Genomic DNA, 26,623 nt, shown 5'->3' with positions numbered 1-26,623 from the left:
TAGCCTCGTGCAGCTCCGCTGCCGACCCATTGGTTCGTTTTTATTGTTAAGTGTTCAAGTGTTCATGAGATGGATTGCATGAGGGAAGAAACTGTTCCTGTGCCTGGCTGTTCTGGTGCTCAGAGCTCTGTAGCGTCGACCAGACGGCAACAGCTCAAAGAAGGAGTGTTCTGGATGTGAGGGGTCCAGAGTGATTTTGCCAGCCCTTTTTTCACTCTGGATAAGTACAGTACCTGGAGAGTGTGGTGGGTTGTACCAATGATTCTCTCAGCAGTCCGGACTATCCTCTGTAGTCTTCTGAGGTCAGATTTGGTAGCTAAGCAAAACCAGACAGTTATTGAAATGCAAAGGACGGATTCAATGATGGCGGAGTAGAACTGTTTCAGCAGCTCTTGTGGCAGGTTGAACTTCCTCAGCTGGCGAATGTGAATGTCCTACTTCAGGTCCTGAGAGATGGTGCTGCCCAAGAATCTGAAATCTGAAAATGAATCAATTCCCACAGGAAGCCAATCCAGCAGCTATTGCAATGCACAAAGAAGACTTGTGGAAGATGCTGTGAGACTCGACTGTAAATATGACTCAGTATGTTTGGCTCAAATCCATCAGATCTCACCTGCAGAGCCTCATCACAGAAGAGACGTAAGTGCTCTCTTCTTCTCTAATAGGGCCTAAGGTTCCTGTTCTAATAGATTATAATAAAATGTACTGAATTAACATTAATATAAACTAGGTTTATGCATTCTTTGAAGCTGTATGTATGTTTAGGGTCAGTAAGATTTTAATCAGTAAGACATTAATACTTTTTTTCAGCAAGGATGCATTAAATTGATCAAAAGTGACAATAAAGACTTTTTATTATTACAAAAGATTTATATTTCAAATAAATGTGGTTCTTTTGAACTATTCATCAAAGAATCCTGAACAAATGCATCACTGTTGTCCATAATGTTTTCAACATTAAAAATAATAATAAATGTTTCTTGAGTAGGAAGTCCGCATATTAAAATGATTTTTGAAAGATCATGTGACACTGAAGTAATGGCAGTTATTTCTGCTATCTGTAGTTTAAAATTTAAGATTGAAGTTTTAAAAAAATCCCACATTGATTTACTTTGATAGAAGATTTGTAGAAAGTAAAATCAAGTTTGAATGATGTCTGTATATTAGGCGGTTCATTCAGAAGTTTAATAGGATTTGGCGTTTAGAACAAACCCTAAAGACAATGTTTGAAGAATATCTACAATGTGCTGTCTCGCAAGCAAAAACTGCCTTCTGCAAGTAAACATGCCTAAATGTGGCATATGTACTTGCATACATACAGTATATAGGCCTGTACTGTATGTCACACGTGTTGTGTGTGTGTATTTAAGCATTTCTTATTTGTAAGTGTGTAGTCGTGTTCTCAGACTGTGGCTTGAGACTCCCTCACACGTGTGCTTCAATTTTTCATCACAAACTGCAAGAAAACGGCATCAATTATTAATCGCAGCACTAAGAAAAGAAGAAATCAAATTCAATATTTACTGCATACTTCCTGAGCTAGCAAATCACATGGCAGAGAAGATAGAAAGGTGTGTGTGCGTGTGAAGGTTACACAAGGGGCCTTGCTGTGAAATTGGCAACGTTTAGAGGAAAACCCCTTTTTCCCCTCCTAGAACAAACACCCACATGATCTCCTAGTATTGTAATGATCTTTTAGAGCTTGTACTGTATAATTAGCGTGACACACATACCTCTTTGCTGAAGCGGATAACATCAGTATCTCACACACCACACAAACCATTATATCCAACAAAATTATATTCGCACTGCACCGTTACTGACTGATAATCCTTTTCATGCATGTGATGCTGTATATGCATAGCTTATTGTTTTTCTTTGTCATAATTCTGTGTTCTATAAATATCCTGATGCTCTGCAGCAGAAGGACTGTTCAGGCAGAAAACACACACACATACACACCCTCTGGCAGAACTACAGCACAGCACACACACGAATGCATTATCTCGTAGACACACAACCTCAGATTCATTCATACTTCAGCACGCACACACACGTTTCAGCTCTGCCAATCATGTTTGCACACACAAATATACTGCCAGCTGGGCATCTACGCACAGAGCACAGACTTACTCCATCCCTTTACTCTGTGGCATCACTACACAGATATACAATATTGTGGTGATGTTACATCACAAATACACATATTATTACAATTTTATATAAGATTTTTCTATTTTCATGTATTTTTAAAATGTTATTACTGTGATGGCAAACCTGAATTTTCAGCATTCATTACTCCAGTCTTCAGTGTCACATGATCTTTCACAAGTCATTTAAATATGCTGATTTGCTGTTCAAGCAACATTTCTTATTGTCAGTGTTGAAAACAGTTCAGTAGCTTATAGTTATGTGGAAACCACAGTGCATTTCCCCCCAGAATTCATTGATGAATAGAAGGTTCAGAAGAACAGCAATTTAATGCATTCTTACTCAATAAAAGTATTAATTTTTGAATGGTAATGTTTTTATTTCAATTTTATTTCAAATTTGTCTTTTCAATTTGAGTTTAGTTTTCATTTGTTCTCACATGACTCTTTTTCAGATTTTTATTTTTCAGAATTTTCTAGCTTCAATTTGTTTTCGTTTTTATTTTAAATGTTAGACCTGCTAAAGATAATGTGCAAACAGGCAAAAAATGTTTAATGTTTGTTAATTTCTTACATTCTAGTGTAATTGCATTACAATTTAATGCAGGTGGTTTGTCCAGGTTTCAAGTTTTACCATGTTTCAAAAACAAATTAATTTTCGGTCATTTTGGTGTCATAAAATGTATTTTAGTTTAGTATCAGTTTTCTTAAATGATGATAGCACATTATGAAAGTTATGGGTTGTGAAAAATGTCTCATGTTAACTATTTTCATTCCTCAATGCAAATGTATTGACTGAACTTATTTATCTGGAAGCTTTAAGCCTTGCTGCATGCCTGTAGTGTGTGTGTGTGTGTGTGTGTGTGTGTACCTGGTATTGCCTACGTTATGGAGACCAGATGTTCCCACAAGGACAGTAATACTAGTAAATTTTGATATTGTGGGGACAAAGTTTTTTGAACATTTAAAAATGCCGCTAATATTCTGTGAGGGGTAGGGTTAAGGTGAGGGAATACAGTTCATGCAGTATAAAAATCATTATGTGTATGGAATGTCCACATTAAACATGGAAACCTATGTGTGTGTTTGTGCATGTGTGGGATGTTCTAGACAGCTTTGGCTTTGGAGCAGCTGTGGTTTTGAGTAGTCAGAGGAGAGGGTGAGGATACACACACAGTTTGACCTCTGTTAAAGCTGACAGAAGAGATGAATGTCCCTTCATTTACTGTGTGTGTCTGTGTGTTAATTTCCCATCAGCGTGCATTAGAGCTGGCTACTATAGGTGTTGTCCCCAGTAGGTAAGACGACTGAGGGTGGACAGACGTGCTGAGTCAGCTGACAGACCTTTTGCCTGCCACACGCCTGTCTCACTGCAGGAGGAGGCAGACAGCTGAGGTCTATATCTTCTGTTCTCTGGCTCTCGCTGCATCAGCCTCTCCGTGACTGCTGTGGGCACAGTGTCCGCCAGAGTCTGCCCGTTGATGAAAATGTGAGTAGCGTTTGCTTGTGCAAAACTCACCACCACAATGCTAGAGTGTTTTGAGGAGTCAGAGGAGAGAGGGTACACACACAGTTTAAGCTCTGGAAAAGCTGACAGAAGGGATATCTGTCATTTTACCTTGAAAAGCAAGGACTTTGAATGTTGGCTTGACAAAGACTTGTTTGAACATTTTGAAAAATGTCTAAAAAGGCCTGATAGATAGATAGATAGATAGATAGATAGATAGATAGATAGATAGATAGATAGAGATTTGTATTTAGTTCATACACCACCTTTACAAACATTGGTGGTCCATACGATTTATTAATGTTTTTAAAAAAGAAGTATCACTAACATTTTATTGTACCGTGTCCTTATTACATGTTACATGTACTTACTATAGTAATAACAATAGATTATGCATAATTATATGTGACTAACCCTAAACCAAACCCTCATCCTAACCCTAACCAGTACTTAGATATATTATTACACTGTAACAAGGACACTGTTTAACAAATGTACCTTATATTCATCAAGGCTGCATTTATTTCATCAAAACCGTAATGAAAACAGTAGTGAAATATTATTACAATGTAAAATAACAGGAATAAAATATAATTTATTCCTGTGATGACAAAACTGAATTTCAGCAGTCACCTACTCCGGTCTTCAGTGTCGCATGATCCTTCAGAAATCATAAACATATACTGATTTGATGCTCAAGAAACGTATCTTAATATTATCAATGTTGAAACTACTTAATATTTTTGTGGTAACTGTGATACATTTTTCAAGATTTTCTTTTGAATAAAAAGTTTATTTATAATAACATTATTTAAAATGTATTTTTTTTGTAAAATGACGAGAATGTTGCGCAACCTTGTGATCTGAATTGGTTGAATACGGAGTAAAAATGGCCACTAGCATCCAGCAGCACTGATTTAACTGGTGTCAGTGTGAATGAGGCTTTAGAAACCGAGTTACGTGCCATTGTTAAATATTTAAGATTAGTGGTTTATTCAAATCCCTGGTTTGTTAGTTGGTTAATGTTTGTGTCTGTGTAGTGCTCGCATTCATTTAAATTATTATAAGACTCACATTAGGCAGTCAATTGAGCATCAAAGATCCAGAGATTTGGAAGCAACTGGGAACGCGTGGCAAAAAATTTTAAGGTTTTATTACCAAACACCAGAGAGATGTTTGAGTATCAGCTCGGCAACGATTGATTCATTCATTGATTTACTCCTCAGCTGATTTGTCCTTCACTCTAAATATCCACAGTCCTCCTCAACAGAACAGCTGGTGTGTGTGTTAACAGGTCATTGCGTGTGTGTGTGTGTGTGTGTGTGTGCGTCTGTGGTAATTTGTTTTAGCTTTGTTATATGTGTGATAAATGATTTGGTCATGTGAAGGGCAGCCATAATTAGAAGAGGCTGGTACAGTGAGCTGATTACCCTGGGCACAGTCTTTCTCTCTCTTACACACACACACACATCCACACACACTTTCCTTGGCTGGAAGTAGGCCTGATAATATCAGCATTAATGATATCTGCAGGAACACAGATTAGGTGACTGATATGTTTTTGATCTGATTGTCAGTAAAAGGCTTCATAGATTTTCACTTGTAAACAGCTGATCTGAGATCATTTGTTAACCCTGTACAGCCCTGTATGTCAACAAAATTGAACATAAATTCAAAAACGTCTGTTACTTATGTCTGTAAATGTTATACACTTAGAGTAAGTTGTATGCTATCAGCAGATGCTTTTATTCAAAGCAACCTACAGTGCAACTTTCAGTGTATACTTTTTTATCAGTATATGTATTTCAGTTGTCCTTCGCACTGCACTAGTCACAGGAACAAATAGTTACATAATGTGAGGCATTGCATTTCAAGGTAGGATAAAATAGGATAGTCAATGAGAAAAAAGGTCAGGCAAGATTTGATTTTTCTCTCTTTGACAGGTGGTTTGGAAGAAAAGGTTTGAAAAATAAGAGGGTTTGGTTATGAAAACTTTTTTTTTTTCTTTTGAATATTATACACAGAAAAATAGTTCACAATATATAAGGGTATTGACACTGATAATTAGAGCAGGCTAAATGAAAGCTATAGAAATGCAATAGGATAGGTAACCCAAAAATGTACATTTTGTCATAATTTACTCATCCCAATGTTGTTTGGTCACAAATGTTCCTCCACAGGAGAAATAAAATAATACAGGTTTGGAAAGACATGAGGGTGAGTAAGTGATGACAGAATGTACATTTTTGTTCAAACTGTATTTTTAATGAGATCAAATAAGATGTACACAAAATTGCTGAATATAAATGATTTTGGATCAAACTCTATTCAAGGATGGCCAGTTCCGTTATTCATCCAATCTGGCACAGACAATCTCAAAATGGCCCAATAATGTTTGATTATTCAGGCTGGCTGATGTATCAGCCTACAAGTAGTAGAGAATGTGATATTAAATTAGATCACACTATCTAAAATGATAAAATTACACATTTTATGGAGTATAATTTGAGGTGCACAGATGTAAAGGACAACGTTAGGCAGCATTAGAGACTGAATGCTCCTCTATAGACCAAATGAGATATTTTTGACCTCTTGCTCCACGCAATTATTCCACATATGGTCTTGCGTGGTATTTTAAACGTTGTTTCAAGGCACGCGCCGATGTGATATTACATGCACATGAATTATGGTGCATCTTCTCGGTCCCAGCTGATGCGATGACGTAGACGCGTGTGTCCGCGTGTGTTCGGCGGAGGGTGTGTTTCCAAGGCGAAATCTGGAGAAGGGAGGCGGAGATTGAAGGTGGGGGGAGGGGGGAGAGGTGACTTTAATTCTCAATATTTGCCATCTTAAAATTCTCCCTCTCGTGATGCACGGAAAAACGAGCAGAACAAGTCGCTCAGTCTCTCAACTGCATGATCAAATGAAGCCGTAATTAAGCAAGCGGGTTAGTGATGCCTGCTGATGAAATGCACAGATGCTGACGGATGGAAGGTTGTAGATGCAGCGGTTGCACCGGTGCTGACTCGGGATGCTTGCTCATGAAATGATACGAGGCCCGCTCAGTTGTGAGAACACCAACTTGTTTCCTGCGCTATAACGTGAGACGGAGCGAGAGAGAGAGAGAGAGAGAGAGAGAGAGAGAGAGAGAGAGAGAGAGAGAGAGAGGAGGGGGCGCGAGCGTTCGTTCGCCGCTGTTGCTCGGGGCTCGCGGAAGAACCGATCACATGGATTCCAAGGTTCCATTTTTCAACGGCGCTTCGATCTGAGCGCGCGCTGACAGCCCCGGTGACCGGCGCATCCATCAGAGCCGCGCGAGGGAAAGAGGCATCACTTCGCCGGTTCCATCGATCTGCCGGAACTGGGCAGGCACAGGAGTCGGTCCGTGTGTGCGTGTGCGCACGAGTGAGGAGGGCGAAAGCGGCCCTGGGGTATTTCTGCCACCGAGGAGCAGCCAGCTGCACGTTTAACGGAGAGGAAACCGATCTGGCTGGAATATTTGCCGTTGCAGAAAATCATTTAGGAGGAAAGCATTCCTCATTTGCTCAAATCACAGGTACGTACCTTCCGTTCAATGCGTTTGCGCGTCGCTATTGGTTAGTCAGCGATAATTAGTGCAGTTAGAGGCGCCACCGGCTTTATTTAGGGATAGTTGGAATGTTGCGAATTTGCCTCGGTAAACGGCAGACGCTCTTCGGAGTGGATGTGATCAGCGCGATGTGGAATTGCTGTGGAGAGAGAATGTCTCCAAATTTGCGTCACAGGATCATTTCCACCATAATGCCACTCAAACGTAAAATAATCATTGGCAGTGCTGAATTCGTCATCGTAGTGATTACAGAAAGCACCATAATGATCTCGATTATTTTATTTTTAAGATAAAATATGTGGATTTAGTTAATAGTGATTTAGAGACTCGTATGGATCATTTGGGCAGAGAACCGAAAACCGGTTTCGTTTTTTAAACGAATGTTTTCCTGACGTTTCGGTCAGCGGTTTCCGAGCGTAGCTTCATCCGCGAATGCGGACAGATCACCGTACTAAAATACTCTTGACTGTGTGTTTCCTGCACTACTATTCAGCGGCAACACCGCTACCGAATCTAGTGATCAGTTTAGTTCTATTCCCGAACAAATGACTCCTCTGAGCCGGTTCTTTTTGAGTGAATCATCAACATGCTGCGCGGCCAATGTAGACCGATTCCGAACGATTTACTCTTTTGAGCCGGTTCTTCTTAGTGAATCCAAACCCTGCAGCGCGGCCAATCTAGCTCGATTCCCAAACGAGTGACTCTTATGAGCCGGTTCTTTTTGGGAATCAAAAACGTGTATCAATCACTCGGAGCCGTTGGAGTGAGTGACTTACTGAGTCCCAAGTTATTAATTTCATTATGTTCATCTTTTGACTGCTGTTTGAAGTAATTGTGAATAATTCGTATTTCCCTTTTTTATTTATTTTTTTAATTATTTTTTTTATTAGAAATCGCTCATAAAAACAGCAATTAAATGCCTTACTACTTCCATCCCTGTGGAACATTTATGAGAAGTGTCGCTCGAGGCGGGCGTGAAACCATTTATGATCTGTTTGTTCAGTCATTTGCCTTTTAAACGGAGGATGTGCGCGTTTCTATGTACGTTTCTGGACGTAATACCCTCCCGAGCCTTTCACAGAATCCCAGCATCCTACACTTCAAATTTGGTCCACCAGTTTTTAGGTCCCTCTTGCTGTATTTCTGTCAAACATGATGGTAAACTCACACTTGAGGCAGTGGGGATTTGTAATATGTGCATATGTGATTGTAGAGTTAGTCATCTGATGTGAGTTCCTCGTGTTCTTTTGGGGGTCCGAACAGGTAAAGAGAATTTGCTGAGATATGTGATTAATTCAGGACAGCTGCCACCTGCCACACTCTCCTACACTCTGTTTATATCCCTATCAGGTGTCGCCCCAACTGTGGATTTCTTAAAATAGGGTGGGGGGAGGCTCGTGTTTGTGGGTGTCTCTAATTCGCTCTGTCTCCTGTTACCCTGAGAGACGTGTAGCACTTCTTCTTTCCTCACCAGGCCAGTGAAAGACTGAACTTTGGGAAACAGATATGCTGCCGGTGGCAAACTTGCTGTTGTGCATTTGTGTGCTATTTGGCTTTCGAGTGTGTATGACAAAAATACCTAAATTTGTATACAAACTCGCAGACATGACTGACTGCCTCCAATTTTTTCTCTAATGAGCACACAAAATTCGTTAGCTTAAAGGCCTCATTAGTATGTTAATTAGCCTGAGTTGTTCATAGGCCTTTTGTGTGAATATTTGTAGTCTATTCATTGTCTGAAGTGAGAACACTAAGATGCCTCTCAGCCGCAGTTGTCAACAGTTGCGTATGAACGGATTTGCTGAGGGTTCTGCGACGCAGGCTGAGGTGTGATATACGAGAAGCAGAGAGCGGAGGAGTGAAGACGGAAGTTCCCAAATATACTTTTTTCCCACGATTTACGCCTAGTGTGTTGCCCATTTGCTAGTAAGTCCCAGTTATGGAGAACGTGTGTGCTTCAAAAAGCATCGAGGCAGCTATTTGCTGTTTGCCCATTGATTACAGGTGCCAACGAGGTACTTTAACGCATGCTGAGATCCACACGATCGTATTAGCCTGCAGCCCACAGGCATCTCATTGCCATGGGAACAGCAGTGGAAAGGAGGTTACCCACGATTGGCTCACCATCCTGAAACGCTGCCAGTCATGTTTCTTGAGAGGTCTGACCTGATCTTGGTATGAATGAGATTCAAACCCACCATCTGTGTGATTGGATCAAGACATTGCCAGCGGCTCATAGTTTAACCTGTTGATTTCATTGAGTTTCATTTCATTGAACCAGTGTTGGAGAAGTAGCCATAAGGTACTCGTAGTTAAAAGTAGTTAAAGGGATCGTTTACCCATAAATGATCATTCTGGCATCATTTACTCATCCTCATGTTGTTACAAACCTGTAAGATTCTTTTTTTTTTTCTGCGGAACTCAAAGAAGACTTTTTATTTTTATTTTTTTAAACCATACATTGACATTGTTTAAATTAATTGAAATAAATCTGAAATCAAATAAAATTACAAATTATATTTATAAACAGCAGAGTATGGCGCTAGCAACAGCAAGGTCATGGGTTTGATTCCCAGGAAAAGCATGAACTGCTTAAATGTAAATTTGTACCTTGAAAGTACTGTATCCTCGCAACTTTGTAAAATTGCGGTTGAACCTCTAATGTCACACGGACTGTTTTACCAATGTCCTTATTACGTTTCTGGACCTGGGAACATTTCAGTTATGTTGCTGTTTATGGAGGGTCAGAAAGCTCTCAGATTTCATAAAAATATTTTCATTTGTGCTCTGAAGAAGAACGAAGGTCTTACAGGTTTGGAACGACATGAGGGTGAGTAATTAATGACAGAATTTTCATTTTTGAGTGAACTATCCCTTTAAGATTGGAACAGAAAAATAAAAGCTAATTCAATACATATAATTATATATAAATAATAATAAAATAACACTGGTCTCATGTTGTTTGGACTACAGTATTCTTCAGAATGTCTTTTTCTCCTTTCACAGATGAAAGTCAGTCATACAATTTTTCTCCAATCCACCAACAGAAATAGTATGCAGATAGTCTTTAAATTTCAATAATCAGATTATTTCGAACCAATGAATTTGTTTCCGACATAAAAAGAGTGAGAAAAACAGACCAAGAGTGGGAGGAGGATAAAAGGAGAAATGTGTAATTGTAAGCATGGAACAGTTACTTGCTCTCCAACCTATCTCTTTATGGGCTTTCCAAGCAATGCTGTGTGAAAGTGTGTGTCGTCTCTTCTACTGTATTTTTAGTGCATTACTTTTTCATGCTGGCATTGACTCTGATGCTGAGAGAGTGAAAGAGATGGTATGCGTGTGTGTTGTCGTCTCTGTCAGCACTCTGCCATCTCATGGGTGTATTTGGAATAATGTATAAGATCTTTTTCATGTTCTGAAGTGTGGTTGCTTACCTCCAAGAGTGCATCAACACGCACACACACACACACACACACACACACACACAGGAGACCTGCACCTCGAGACTTGGAGAATCAAATTGTGGTTTTATTACACAGTGTAATCCCAATTTGACCCTCCAAAAGCACTCTTACACATATGAGTGCATTTGACCAGCGCTGAAGATCTCCTGAGGTCTTCTGTGTGGGTGTTTAGCAGAGAGATCTTTCCTTCCAGTCCCCTGAGCAGCTACACACTCCTAATTCACAATACAATACCATGACCTGGGGATTATCAGTTTATTTTCCTCATTATTAGCTTTAACAATCAAGGGATTTTGTTAAATTAGTGCTTTTTAGTTATGTGTAATTAACATTAACTATAATGTTTAGTTAATTATTGTTGTACATGTTTAAACACTACTATGTTTACTTCAAAATTTCATGTTTAAATCAATATGTTATTTGCCATTTCTGTGTAATTTTTTGTTAAGTTCGCTAACAGTTTCTAAGTGAAAATTGTTTCTACACCTTTTTTTTTTTCTTCAGTGAATGCAAGCATCGGAGCAAATTGTGATTTTTAGGTTTCACCTTTGTGTGTTTTGAAAATCTGCAGTTATCGCAGCCATACTATACCGAATGTGTCTTGAAAAGCCACAGATGAGTGCGGAGCTGCTCACAGAGGACATTTTTTGTTGCTTTTCTGTCTTTCAGGATGTTTAATTTTCACATAATGGCCAGACTGACCCCAGGTTCAGTGTCGTATGATTTGTGAGCAGAAAACGAACAGTTAAGTTTAAAATGACCCAGAGGAAGGGCTGTAAAGGAGTGTTCAGACTACTGGAGATGTTAAGCATGTAAAAATGTTTATGCTCAATAAAGCTGCATTTATTTGATGGAAAATAAAGTAATATTGTGAAATTTTTAAATATTTTAAAATGTAATATATTCCTGTGATTCCTGAAATTTCAGCATCATTACACCAGCCTTCAGTGTCGCATGATCCTTCAGAAATCATCCTAATATGCTGATTTTCTGCTCAAGAAACATTATTATTATTAAAGGGGTCATCGGATGCAAAATTCACTTTACAAGTTGTTTGAACATAAATGTGTGTTGGAAGTGTGTGTACATATCCACCCTATAATGATAAAAATCCACCCAGTGTTTTTTTTCTTTCAAATTCCTATTTTAAAATCCCCTTTCTCAAATCAAGCTGTTCTGAGATTCCTGTCAGAATGACGTAGTTCTGCGCAGGCCGCTCCCACAATAGTTGATTGACAAGGCCGTCTTACCTTAGACCCGCCCTCAGTGAGCTGAGAGCTGTCCACCGTTGTGTCGACTCCGGTGCAGGGGAAGACAAGAATGTCTCCGATTAAGCGATTGAGGTGTTCTGTTATTGAATGTAATAATGAACATAGCAGTCATCATTTACTCCCGACATCTGAGCCGCTGAAGTCGCAGAGGATTAACATTACTTTAGTTTTTGAAGGGAATGCGCCGATCCCGATCTGCCTAAATGTCTATGTTCGCGCAAATTATTCGTGATCCAGCTTCACCTACAGAAGAAGTGACTATATCTTTGCAAATCGCCTTTCCTAATAATGTGCTAGTTAGTCAGTTTCGTGGCTAAATGGCTAAAGTTTACAGTCTGCTCGTCACCCCACGGAAGAGAGGGGCGGGGTGAGCAGAGCTCATTAGCATTTAAAGTGACATGCAACTAAACGGTTGCTGTAAACAGAGCTGATTTTGACAAGGTAAAATTGTGTTTTTTTACAGTGCCATTGAGAAATTTTAACCAAAGTATTTTATAGACTTTTCATGAACACCCTAAAGAATCATATCAACTTGTGGAAAATGGGAATCCGATGACCCCTTTAACATTTTTATAATTATCAGTGTTGCTTAAATATTTTGTGGAAACAGTGATTTGTATTCAAATGTTCAAAATTCAAAATTATTATAATTATGAATTAAATTTAAAAAGTATTTACTGTCATTTTGGACCAATTTAATTCATCCTTGCGAAATAAAAGTACTGATTACTTAAAAACTTACTGACCCCAAATTTTTGAACCTTTGTGTGTGTTATATAAATATACTAAAAACTTATTTAAATGTTTGTAATGAAAGGAAAAATTGTTCAGTCAAGAGGTCAACCTGTGAGGCTTAGATGTAGTTTTTGTCAAATGTTTTTTGACTACATAAATTCCCACAAATTTTGAACTTTGCTTAGCAGCAAAGGAATACTTGTGTGTTTTTGCATTTATATGAATTTAGCAATCATAGTGAAACAGTAGTAACTCCACATCCATGTGACTTAAACTGCATGTGGCGCTCACTATGCTTTGACGGTAATGTTGTGTGATAGTTTGGTTGTTTGGCAGTAAATAAACAGTCTGGTCACTGTGTTCCAGTGGATTGGATTCAGTTTCTCTGATGAGCAGATAAAAACCCGCACGGGCCCCAAACACACACACATCCGAGCTTTGTTTGATTTTTATGAGCATGATTTCAGAGACTCATAAAAATATTCCTGTCCCACGCGTTTCAGTGTGTTGCTATGGTAACAGGTGCTGACTTCTTGTGCAGGGATAAGACAGATCTTTAGCTTCAGACACTCAGCAGCTATTCGGATATAATGCTACATAATGCCACCTCAGACATACACACACACACACTTTTGGTTATGCTCTCTGAGGGGCAACTCTTCTTGTTTGAAAGCTTTTAAATGTGATGTTCTCATTTGAGATTATTTGCTGATACCTGTCCTGTTAATGTGAGGGACATGTCCTAAAAGTTGAAGAGTCGAAGCCGAAAAGATGAAGAGAGATTACAAACACAGACAGCGTCTTTGTGTCATTGTGTGTAGCACTGTGTTTGTAGTAAATTAGAATTATACCAGTTATCACCCACAATCTGCTGACTAATTCTTCCCACATTCTCTAACTTATCAATAAGTAGGTTACAAAGACACACACACACACACACACACACACACACACAGTCTAAATCACATTGGTCTAAATCTAATAATCTGTAATCAATTAAGGTTTTTAAGGAAAACATTCCAGGACTTTTCTCCGTATAGTGGACATCAATGGGAGCCAATGAGTTGAAGTTCCAAATTGCGGTTTCAGTGCAGTTTCAAAGGTCTCTACATGATCCCAGCTGAGGAATAAGGTTCTTATCTAGTGAAATGATCGGTCATTTTCTAAAAACAAAAAGCTAAAATTCTATACTTTTTAACCACAAATGCCACAAATCTTCCACTAGCTCTGTTATGCTTCATGCATTACATAATCACGTTGGAAAGGTCACTGCCAGTTAGTTCTTCGTCTGTGTACTTCAGTTCAAAAATGTAAGGTAGGGCGAAAAACTCCATCTTGTTTTCTCCTCCAACTTCCAAATCATCCAAGATCATTGGTTTACCTTTTTTTTGTAAAGGGCTTTTGACTTTCTTTGCACGTTCGCTTTGTAAATACTGGGTCAGTACTTCCGCCTATGTTGCGTGTACGTGATTATGTAATGCGTGAGTTCTAGCTAGTGCAAGACGAGCATTTGTGGTTAAAAAGTATGTAAATTTGTATTTTTCTTAGAAAATGACCAATCGTTTTGCTAGATAAGACCCTTATTTCTCGGCTGGGATCCTGTAGAGCCCTTTGAAGCTGCATTGAAACTGCAATTTGGACCTTCAACCCACTGACTCCCATTGAAGTCCACTATATGGAGAAAAACCCTGGAATGTTTTCATCAAAAACCTCCTTAATTTCTTTTCAACTGAAGAGAGAAAGACATGAACATCTTGGATGACATGGGGGTGAGTAAATGATCAGGAAATTTTAATTCTGGAGGTGAACTAATCCTTTAACATGAGACAAGTTATAATCTTTCATGTGTAAAGTTTGTGATTGCTAACACAGTATAACATACATCATGTTACTACAGGCTTCCTCTTCTTTTTCTCTTCTTTCTTTCTTCCTTCATTTATTGTTTTATATGGTAGTGTAGACAGAGAGGAGGGGGCAGCTCAAGGCTTCAGGCTGGTCTCTTTTGCTTTACAAAACAGTTTTTCCTCATTAGGCCTTCTGTTTCTACACTGTGCTGTTTACTTACAGCCCACTGCATATGTGTGAGTGCGAGAGTGTTTGTTTTACTCGCTATAATCAGGTCTGGGCTGATGGCTCTTGCATAGTCCACTTATGCTCATCTGCATCTGTCTCGCAACAGCTTTTGGGGTTATGAGTTTTAGGAGTTTGATCATGCAACGTAGTTAAACTGTTTCCTGAATGTTAGGAAGCAGTTGCAGGAATCATAAAATATTTAATGATTCTGGTTCCTTAGCGGTTCTTCTTACTAATTTGTAGAAATAAATAATTAGGATTAAATGCAGGCTTTTCACAAATTAAGACCTCAAATGTGTCTCCTCTAGAAACTGTGCTTATATTTGCCAAGATACTGAAGTCTAGTAAAAAGTCAGAGAGTCAATACAAACTCAAATATTTCTCATCAGATTCTCTCAAGACTAAGTTATCTGAAATATGCTGTATATTTATTTTCATATGCATATACATACATATACTTAGCTCCATACCCTTACTGTATCAAAACAGATTGTTTTTAATGTATTTGATATACGTCTCTTATAGTTATCAAGGCTGCATTTATTATCAAGAATACAGTAAAACGGTAGTGCTGCAAAATACTATTAAAATTGAAAATACCTGTTTTTCATTAATATATTTAAAAATGTAATTTATTAATGTGATGGCAAAGCATTGCTCCAGTCTTCAGTGTCACATGACCCTTCAGAAATCATTCTAATATGCTGATTTTGTGTTTAAGAAACATTTCTTATCATCAACCTTGAAAGCAGTAATGCTGCTTAATACTTTTGTATCTTTTTCATTATGAAATACAAAGTTCAAAATCTTTAGTTCAACAAAGTTCAAAACGTTATAAATCTATCTACTGTAACTTTTGATTAATGCATCCTTGTTTAATAAAAGTATTAATTTCCTTCAAAAATTCTTGTTAAATAAACTTACAGACCCCAAACTTATCAATGTAGTGGATTTGAGACTCATTTTTATTTCTCCTAAGGAATTTGAAGAGAAACATGAGACAGAGTGGATACTTAAATGAGACATCCATTCTGAGTTCTCAAAGAGCAACCCCTTGAGCAAAACAAATTTCCTCTGGGTGCATTTCTGTGTTAGAGAAAGAGCAAATGAGCTGCACACACACCACCTCCATCTCCATGTGGATTCACCAGAGCTGCTCCCACACACTCCCACATACACACTCTGATCTCCACTGGTGCAGTGGGATAAAAATTTAATGAAATAATCTGTGTCCATATTAGTTAATTATTCCCAGCTCTCTGGGTGAAACCTGCATACATTTCATTCCCAGAACAGACACACAGAAGCTCTGCTACAAAACACCATTCTAACAGTCATGTAACCTTCTAGTTAAAGACATATTTCACCCAAAAATGAAAAATCTGTCATCATTTACTCACCCTTTTGTCGTTCTAAACATGTACGACTTGCTTTTTCTGTGGAACATGAGAAGATCTTCAAAAGTTCTTCAAAATATCTTCTTTTGTGTTTCACAGAAGAAATAAAGTCACACAAGTTTAGTAAATAATGTACAGAATATCCATTTTTGGGTCTCTTTATCTGGTTTGTGACGCTCCACGTAGACACCAGCTCTGTGTGCCTCTCCTTACACTAAAAGCTCAATTTATTTAAACAGCTTTTGGCTTTAGCATTTTGCTATGCTAACAGAAGCGTACTCTATTAATAAATACACAAAAATATGTATTACCCTGAACATTTTTTATCATTCCTTTCAGTGTTTATTTAACTTTATCAGCCATCTTGGGTTTATTTATTTAGCCAATTTCTCCCCCAAAAAGTTTTTTTTAATGATTAAATAGCCTTTTGAAACAGGAGCCTTAAAATGCTACCTCAATAGGCAGCATGTTGGAACGGAGCAACACGCTACCCTTGCTCTGTTGTTGATGATTTCCAGTGCGTCATTTTGGACATTGCTTATTCTGGCAACATTCACACCTGCTGAGTGAGGCCTTTTAGCTTTCTGCTGTGTGGACCTTTAGTATTTCACCATATTATATCACACACATACGCACTGCTCGCAAATCTAACACAGTATAATGGCTTTATTTGCTGAATTCTCAGATGGGTTTGCTTACATTACATTTGCACTGCTCATACTCCTGACCGCTGATGTCAGGTGTCTTTCCTCAGCCATTAGGAAGGTGTTTTGATGGGTTAAGTACTGGTTTGTTGTTCTCTGATTCACTCCCTGCTTTTCTTCTCTCACAGGTGGCGTGTGGAACCAAAGACAGCCCAGTGCTGGATTCCCGAAGGACAGCTAGAGATCACAGACCCTTGAGGTGAAAGAGGGTGCATGGATCGCTCAAGGACAAAGACTTCTGCCTACCTCTGGTTGGGCGTGGTCTCCGTGGCATCAGCCTTCCTCTGTGCAGAGGCGGGAGTCACGCCGAGCCCGTCCCTCTCGAATAACATCACATGCGTCGAGGAGTCGGGTCGATGCCAGCCTGGCATCATCTTACCCATTTGGTACCCCGAGGACCCTTCTATGGGCGACAAGATCGCCAGGGTCATTGTGTACTTCGTGGCAATGATCTACATGTTCCTGGGGGTGTCGATTATTGCGGATCGCTTCATGGCCGCCATTGAAGTCATCACCTCCCAGGAAAAAGAAATCATCATCAAGCGTCCGAATGGTGAGACGACGACAACGACAATCCGAGTGTGGAATGAGACAGTGTCCAACCTCACGCTCATGGCGTTGGGCTCCTCCGCTCCTGAGATCCTTCTCTCTGTCATCGAGATTTGCGGGCACGAGTTCCACGCCGGTGAACTTGGCCCATCCACCATCGTAGGCAGTGCCGCCTTCAACATGTTTGTGATCATCGGCCTGTGCGTGTCGGTTATCCCGGAAGGGGAGGTCCGGAGGGTAAAACACCTGCGTGTGTTTTTCGTGACAGCCGCGTGGAGCACGTTTGCCTACATCTGGCTCTACATGATCTTGGCTGTGTTCTCGCCCAACGTAGTCCAAGTATGGGAAGGGCTTCTCACCTTGGCGTTCTTCCCCATCTGTGTCATTCTAGCTTGGGTGGCCGACCGTCGACTGCTCTTCTACAAATTTATGCACAAGAAATATCGCACGGACAAACACCGAGGCGTCATCATCGAGACGGAGGGTGACCGTTCAAAAGGCATCGAAATGGATGGAAAGATGATGAATTCTCATTTTATAGACGGCGGAGCTGGTAGTAATTTGATGGGCCTGATTGAGGGCAAAGAGGTGGATGAGTCTCGCAGAGATATGATCCGTATCCTGAAGGACCTGAAGCAGAAACACCCAGAGAAGGAGCTGGACCAGCTGGTGGAGATGGCCAACTACTATGCACTGTCACACCAACAGAAGAGCAGAGCGTTTTATCGTATCCAAGCCACGAGGATGATGACCGGCGCCGGGAACATCCTCAAGAAGCATGTGGCCGAGCAGGCCAAACGTAGCACTAGCGTACAAGAAGTTCATGTAGAAGAACCCGAGGAGTATGTGTCACGCATTATGTTTGAACCTGCCATTTACCAGTGTCTGGAGAACTGTGGGGCCGTTCTCCTCACAATAGTTCGTAAAGGTGGCGACATCGCTAAGACAATCTATGTGGATTATAAAACGGAAGACGGCTCGGCAAACGCCGGTGCGGACTATGAGTTCACCGAGGGCACGGTGGTGTTCAAACCTGGTGAGGTTGTGAAGGAGATCACTGTTGGCATCATCGATGACGACATCTTTGAAGAGGATGAGCATTTCTTTGTGCGGCTCAGTAACGTGCGTGTTCTGGAGACTGAGGATGAGGTGCTGTCGCCCAGTAGCCTGCCGTACCCACAGGCCTTGATAGGATTCCCTGCTGTTGCCACTATTACCATCCTCGACGATGACCACGCAGGCATCTTCACTTTTGAAAGCGAGTCCATGCACGTGAGCGAGAGTGTGGGCATCATGGAATTGAAAGTGCTGCGGACGTCAGGGGCGAGAGGGACGGTCATCATTCCGTTCCGCACGGTGGAGGGACTCGCTAAGGGTGGCGGAGAGGACTTCGAGGACGCGTATGGAGAGCTAGAGTTCAAAAACGACGAGACCTGGTAAATATGCTTTATTTAATTCACATTTATTCCCTTTTTTCAAGGCCAGAGAGTAAAGAGGGTGGGATTTATAAAGCTTAAAGATATACAGTGGCTTCAAAAAGTAGTTTTTTGGAATGTCATTGCATTCGATGTCATTGCAAAATGTTAAACCAAGTGTCACTTGCAAACAGATGATGCTAAAGCTAACTAGCCAATTTGCAATAAATTTTGCATGAGCTGGTGTCAAGTTAATGAATGTATGAAGTGATGATGTCCTAATTCTAAATACTTCTAAATCAAAATACTTTTTAGTCTTGATTTTGAACAATGCATCCATTGTTTTATTAATGAAAACTGATTAAAGTTCCTTGTTTGTGAAAAATTTATTGGCAAAGACATTCATACATTTCTTAATGTATGATGCAATTTAAGTGTACAAAAGTTTTTGGGGCCACTGTTAAGGATGTCTACACATAGTTGAGGAGTTGTGGTTTTATGTTTGAGATTCTTAGATGTTGAGTTGGTCAGATTTGCTCATGTATTTGGTCATGTGATACTGTGTTATAATGCCTCTAATAGACGGGCACATGTGCCAGAAGTTGCAAAGACGCATTTGCTGCTGTTTGTATTCTGTCTGCTTTGTAAATCTTTTTTGACTTCCAATATGAGTGATATGCAATTAAATCACTTTTACATACATACATTTTCTCTGTTTAAGCACACACCATAACTCCATAGAGGTTTAGATTTCTGAGATTTCTCTTAGGAATGTTGGTGTTTAATTAATATAGTTCATTCATGTGAGATTTGTAAAGAGATCCAATAATACAGTAACACACAGATCAGATAGAGACAGAGAGACATGTGGTGTGCTGTTCCAGATATGCTGCTGGGTATTAATAGTTCAGTAAGAATATTCACAGCATATTCCACATGACACTCCAACCCACCCACTGTCTATATGTAAGAGTATGTGAGTAGCTGACACATGTCTATGGACATGACTTTTTTTTAATTGACATCAAGATTTTTGGTTAGACTGCATATTAATATTTAAGGGAGTGTGTATATCTTAGTTTCTGGGTCTGGTCATTAAGTGTTTCAGCATTTTTAATCCCGTTTTTTTTTCTTTTTTTCCCCTTTTTAAGTGGTCCTGTGGTGAGACCAATGAATTTTTAAACTCTAAATTTTGCAAGTAGTCTCTGAATTAATATGAGATTATAAAACATGCATGGATCATAATGAATAAAAGAGTTTTAAATGGAGTATAGTGTCACATTGCAGAACATGTCAACTTTCCAGAAGTATTTCGTGTCAATTGCCCATGTGCTGTATGCATTAACCAGAGTGTTAGGAAGAATTCCATTCATCCACATTAAATGTTTTAAAACTTAAAAATAAAAAGTTATTTAAAAAAAAATTCAGTTGAACTTGGCTGCCAGTGGTCACCATGTATTTCTGTTGTATGAAATTCTTTTGCAATTTTAATATCTTGTATTCCATGTAGAAAACATTTCAGTCAACATAAGGTTAAGCAGTAATGAAAGAGCTTTTAGTTTAAAGCAAATGATCCTGCATAAGGAGCAGCTTGATTGAACTGACCAAATTTAGACATGAATGCGTTATTCCTCTTGTGCTTTAGATAAACACATTTTACCTACTTTTTAATTATAAAAGATACACAAAAAATTTATTAAAAGTTTCATTCAAAGTCCATTGGGCTGAAAAATCTCAGGAGGCACAGACAATTTGCTTGTCATTGCAAACTTGCGTGAAGAACAATGCATCCAAACAGCGTGAGTGGTATCATGTCTAGAAAGTGACACTTCAGCTGGTGTCGTACAGGAAATAGTGATGAAGGTATCGTGACAGCCCTAGTACGCGAATAGCAGGCACCATTCCTTAGTTACGGTTGAGCCTATGGACTGCTTGCAGAGAGAAAGTTGAGTAAAGGCATCTGCATTTATCATAACCAAGCACCTACCATTGCCACCAGCAGAGTTTAAATCACCGGCACCCTAACCAGTGCGCTAACTAACTAGATTATATGGAGCTATCCAGCCTTCTGTTCTGCTTTAAGAAAGGTCAGCAGTCAGCACAAGCAAGATATACACAATTTGTCTCTCTCTTTCCTTTGTCTGGGAGTTTTATATCACAGTGACCCCTCTTCACTGACCATTAACCCTTTGGAGATAGAGACAGTAGATGAGAGACCAGGAAAGAAAGATATTTAGAGAAAAGTGTGTTCATCAGATGACACTTATAACCTACTAAAGCTGACAAAGAGTAAAGAGAAGAGCTCAACCTCTCCGTCTCTTTATATCAATCTCTCTCCATTTTTTCCTGTGTACACTATCATTGTGTTACACACAGTGTGTAAGTGTGAGTGTGTGTGTTGGGGATCTCCTTCTCGGCTGGTGCTTGTTATATTCCCATGATGCTGCAGCACGATGCACCAGAATGCACCAGGAACCAATTTTCTCTGTCTCTTCTTCTCTCAAGTATTTTCATTTCAGATCACCAGAAATGGTGTCTTACTGGCCTGGTTTAATCAGCTCTAATTTATTATACTACTTGTGTTGTTTGGTAGTAATGCTTTTTGTGAATAAAATAGCTTTATTTGAGCTCATTAATAATTAGGTGTGATTTGAGTTGTTGTAATTTATGATCCTCTGTAATTTGAGACCACATAGTTTAAGCAGATGAAAGGCAAGTTACTTTATGACCAAGTTTAGACTCTGCAGTTTATGAGCTAGTAGCTGTGGTTATAGTCTGGTTGAATTACTAGTTGTAATTTTAGACACTGTAGTTTGTGTTTGCTGTAAATACAGTCACTGGGAGTTAAGTCTTATATTATATATATATATATACACTCTCAGAAATAAAGGTACAAAAGCTGTCACTGGGGCGGTACCTTTTCAAAAGGTACATGTTTGTACCTAAAGTGTCCATTTTTGTACCTTAAAGGTACATATTAGTACTTAAAGTGTACATATTAGAACCTAATAGGTACAAAAGTGTACCTTTTGAAAAGGTACCGCCCCAGTGACAGCTTTTGTACCTTTATTTCCGAGAGTGTATATATAAATTCATATGCAGTTTTGATTGATTATTCATAATTAGATTAATAAATCACAGTTTACACGAAAAAAAAAAAATTAATCAGCACAACTTTTTTCAGCATTGATAATGATAAGAAATGCATTTTTGAATGATTTCTGAAAAATAATGTGACTGGAATAATGGATGCTGGGAAAAATGTTATAAATGTATAGTCACAGTCACTGGAGTTAGTTGCTGTAGTCTCTGGAGTTTGTGAGTTAGTAGCTTTAATTATTGTGCCTATAGTTCAGTCAGCGTTGAAATGAATGATGAAAGGAAAGCAACAGTAGAAAGAGGATGTGTATCATTAGCCTTCTCTGATTCTTCTTTGCACTGTTTTTCTGTCTCTCGCATCCCCTTGGACTTTCAGACCATTTTTTTTGTTATAAATCTGTAGTTAAAGCAGAGCTCCACTGTGTAATGATGAATCATTTAGAATAGTAAACATTATTCATTTATTATGATGAATTAACAGGTGCTTCTAGAGAATATGTTTTGATTTCTTCATAGAGCACAAACATGTTTAGGCAAACGTATCAGGAGTAGCTATTAGGAAGCGTAATATGCTGCTGTCATGAGGTCTTTAGGCATGCATGAGGCTTATTGGTAATTGTGTAAAGTTCGAGAGATGCCAAGAACTGCGTTGTGCTTAATGTAATGATTTTTAGTTCTTCCTGTCAGTGCTGTATGGAAGCGCATTTCTGCCAATGAATAAAAAATAAGAAAGGAAATTGTGACTTTTTATCTCATAGTATCTCTGAAAAGTAAGAATTGCGAGATGTAAACTCAGAATTACGAGAAAAAAAGTCTGAATTCTCAGTTTATATTTTGTAGTTCTGTGTTTATATCTCACAACTCTGACCTTTCAGACATGTTCTAATTTATAGATAATTCTATGTGGAATGGCAGGATTTTAAAATTGTCTATCCTCCTACTTTTATTTATAACCTCCAAGCCGTCTGACACAGTTGAGAGAAATTCATGCAAGGATCTAGGATTATATAGAGGGACTGTGCATGTGTCTGTGTGAATTTGAGTTCGTTTTACTCTTGTTTTACTACATTCACTCCAGACATCAGCTTGAACATCTTAGTGACTCCTGTGAATGGAAAAATCCCTCGTGACAGGAGTGAGAGAGCAGATGAGGAGAGCTGCTTGAATAATGGATTGAACAGCAAAGAGGATGAATATATGATGTAAATCATAAATTATTTTGGATTTCAAGGAATAGTTCATCCAAAAGTGAAAGTTCTGTCATCATTTACACACTCAAACCCGTGTGACATTCCTTTTCCAGTTTTGTGCGAGGAACAAACTGAAATGTAAGTCTTTGAAATATCTGCATTTTTATCAGTATTGGCAATATTGACCTTTGATTATACTTGGTTAAAAGAAGATAAGTGATATTGTCCATGCCTAATGCTGAATTATGTCCAGGAGGCGCTGCATGGTGGCATGTTGTTTGTGTATGTGTGTGTGACTTTCCTCAGGGCTCCAGTTTAATATGTAGGAGTGTAAATTCAGTTTGATCCTAGCACACTTTGCTCATCTCTCTCTCTTGAGCCCTATCGGACTGGACTAGTTTTCCCTGAGGAGGTCAGGTAAATTTGTGTTTCGCAGACGAACTTTGTTGTTTCAATCCTGTCAAAACGCATCTGTGTTTTTCTCTCACAAACTTGGTAAAGAGTAAATTACCTGCTGGTTTTGTGAATCCTCTGATAAATGTAATTCTGTCTGCACAGGAATGTCACTGATTGAGGATTACTTTGAGAAGATAATATTGTTTCTTTCACCACATGTCTCGTTTATTTTGATCTTAATTGTTACTGTAAGGCTAAGTGACATTTTTGCTAGCATTTCTGCACGGTAAAATGCTTTTTTAAATACTGTTTCAAAATTTCACATTTAGTTCAGTGTGTTACTTGCTCTTTCTTTGTAACTATTAGAAAGTTTCTATTAGTTTCTTTCTACACCATTTCAGACTGTGGTTAAGTACTTCTCTAACTAAAAAAGAAAACTAAATCAAATAAAAAAAGTAAATTAAATCATGGAAAGTCTGAGCACAGACTGCACAGAAGAAAAACTCATTTGTCCTCAAAGTAATTAATTTCTTCTCTATATTATATAGTATACATACTGTAATTTTCTGTTTGATTGTATTTTAAAATGTAATTTATATCTGTAATGGCATAGCTGAATTTTCATTAACCCTTACTTCAGTCTTCAGTGTCTCATGATCCTTCAGAAATCATTCTAATTGCTGATTTGGTGCTCAAGATTCATTTTTAATTATTACCAGTGTGAAAACAGTTGTGCCGCTTAATACTTTTGTGGAAACTGTGCATCCTTGCTTAATAAAAGTATTAATTTCTTTAAAAAACATACTGACCCCAAATTAGTGCTGATTACAATTGTTGTAAGCTTTAACCGAGGACACAGTCAAGACTGAAGTATGCGGCACACATTCATCAACGAGTTTCATTGAGTTTCTGACCACTGAGCCGTTATAATTAACATACACAAAAAGAGATGGAGGAGCCCTTTGGAATTCCCTTTGTAATCTAAAAGACAGTTCGAGTGAACACCAGCAGTAACATTACAGACAGGGTTCGATCAATGAAATGATTACAGCACTCTCCACCGTGAATCAGAATCCCATCCGAGAGTCCCTCTACAGCCATTTTCCGCAGAGGAATTGCTGATTAAGAACATGCTTAAATAACAAACACCCTGTGGCTACAGTGAATCATTGTGTGGATCAAACCAGTAGCACACTGGGATATTTCCCTGGGTACTGTGTCAGGGTCTAAGGATCCAATCTCAGCATGATAAAGCTCAATTCAAAAGTTTGGGGTTGGTAAGATTTTTTATGTTTTTGAAAGAAGTCTCTTATGCTCACCAAGGCCATCAATTTGATCAAAAATACAGTAAAAACAGGAATATTGTGAAATATTATTACAATTTAAAGGGATAGTTCACTCAAAAATGAAAATTCTGTCATTAATTACTCACCCTCATTTCGTTCCAAACCCGTAAGAACACAAATTTAAATATTTTTGATGAAATCTGAGAGCTTTCTGACCCTGCATAGACAGCAACACAAACGACACGTTCAAGGCCCAGAAAGGTAGTAAGAACATCGTTAAAATAGTCCTTGTGACATCAGTGGTTTTTATGTGAACAAAAAAAAAAAATTCTTCCCAGAGTTACCCGCTTCCACCTTTATCGAGAGTACATTTTTGGGTGAACTATACTTTTAAAATAACTCTTTTCCATTTTAATGTTTTATATAATCTTTACAATTGATTTAAACCATGTATCGCACTGCAGCTCCAGCCACTGGCGAGTAAGCATTTTATTAGCTTGCCAAAGCCAATTTTTACCTGCATTTGGCACTTAGCGAGTGTTAATACAGACCCTGCCGGTAGGCTGCAGGTTAATCAGAGGGTAATACTCACAGTTGAGTACAGAAGTGGCCCCATCTGAGTCTCAGCGTCACGCTAGCAGCTAGCTAAGCATGTTATTAGCGCCACTAGCGCTGACCACCCTGGGGTACGAGGTTCCGGTCTATTGTTAATAGCCGCCAGTGGAGCATTGCCTGAGGTGAGCTCCAGGAAACAACACTAACAAGAGTAAGTTATCTTATGTAGACATTTTCACACACAAATGTGTGTGTTAGCATACCAAATCGAGAAAGTATCTGGGAAGGCTAAAGTGTGTGTGGGGAGCCAGAGCTTTGCTCCTTTTCAGCTGAAGGAAGCTGTGTCTCCTTGGTAACCACAGAGAGCACGAGCTTGCAGGCATGTGTGTGTGTGTGTGTGTGTGTGTATGTGTATGTGTGTGTGTGTGTGTGTGTGTGTGTGTGTGTGCGCACAGTGTGTTTGTGTTTGCGTTGAGTCAAATTAGTCTGTGAACGTGTATCTCTGGTTGTGTGTGTATTTGCCCATCAGTGCAGACATGCATGCACTCACACAAACACACACACACATACACATACACACACACACACCCTTTTCACTGCAGGGTTTATTTTTAGCACGTGTCTCTTATATAATCAGGGTGACACTGGGGAGAACATAGACTCTCTCTCCTCTCCTTCCTCCTCACTCTTGATTTGGATATCTATGTGTGTGTGTGTGTGTGTGTGTTGTACGGAGATGAGACAGAGGTTTTCTTAGTTGAATATTTCTGGTGCAGTAATGATGCTCAAGAGTGTCTCTGTGCCTGCAGGTCTGAATTACTGAATATAGACGAAAAGATGCTGCATAAACACAACCAATATGCACAGAACACCTCACAGACACACAACACTACTCCATTCGCACAGAGAGCATGTGTGAGAGAGAGTGTGTGCAAGTTTGTATTAGTTTTAAATGAAATTGATGTCCATCAATCAGCTCAGGGCCTGATGTTAATTCACTTTAGCAGTGTTGTTGTTGTTAACTGAAAATAAACTGTTAAAATAATCAGTTGAAAATTACTTTCATTAATTGAAATAAAGTCTGTATTTATATATTCTGTGGAAGGCGTAGGATCAAGAAATGTCCACCTGCCTGTCAACATGTATTTGCATATTTCTGTGCACCCGGTTCGCACAGACAGGATATGTCATCAGCACGTTCCCGTACGCTATGCACATTTCACATATTTAACTGAAATAA

The 26,623-nt window shown here is 39.0% G+C and overlaps 1 protein-coding gene across 4 annotated transcripts in view; it reads left to right on the top strand.

The window, feature by feature from the left end:
* Nucleotides 1-3,418: 3,418 nt before the first annotated feature.
* The window catches only part of slc8a3 (solute carrier family 8 member 3), a 46,327-nt gene continuing 23,122 nt past the window's right edge, over nucleotides 3,419-26,623 (top strand). For 3 of the 4 annotated variants that reach the window (XM_058796634.1, XM_058796633.1, XM_058796631.1), the window contains exons 1-2: nucleotides 6,543-7,213; nucleotides 17,022-18,878. In XM_058796634.1, the coding sequence (XP_058652617.1) occupies nucleotides 17,107-18,878 (1,772 nt within the window). In that variant the 5' untranslated portion in view covers nucleotides 6,543-7,213; nucleotides 17,022-17,106. Of the gene's footprint in view, nucleotides 3,640-6,542; nucleotides 7,214-17,021; nucleotides 18,879-26,623 lie in introns of those variants that run through there. The other variant, XM_058796632.1, reaches the window with a different exon arrangement.

This window comes from Onychostoma macrolepis, chromosome 13, assembly GCF_012432095.1.
Source record: "Onychostoma macrolepis isolate SWU-2019 chromosome 13, ASM1243209v1, whole genome shotgun sequence".
Taxonomy (NCBI): Eukaryota; Metazoa; Chordata; class Actinopteri; order Cypriniformes; family Cyprinidae; genus Onychostoma; species Onychostoma macrolepis.
The sequence above is the reverse complement of the archived record's forward strand: the minus strand, read 5'-3'. Positions and strand labels throughout refer to the sequence as shown.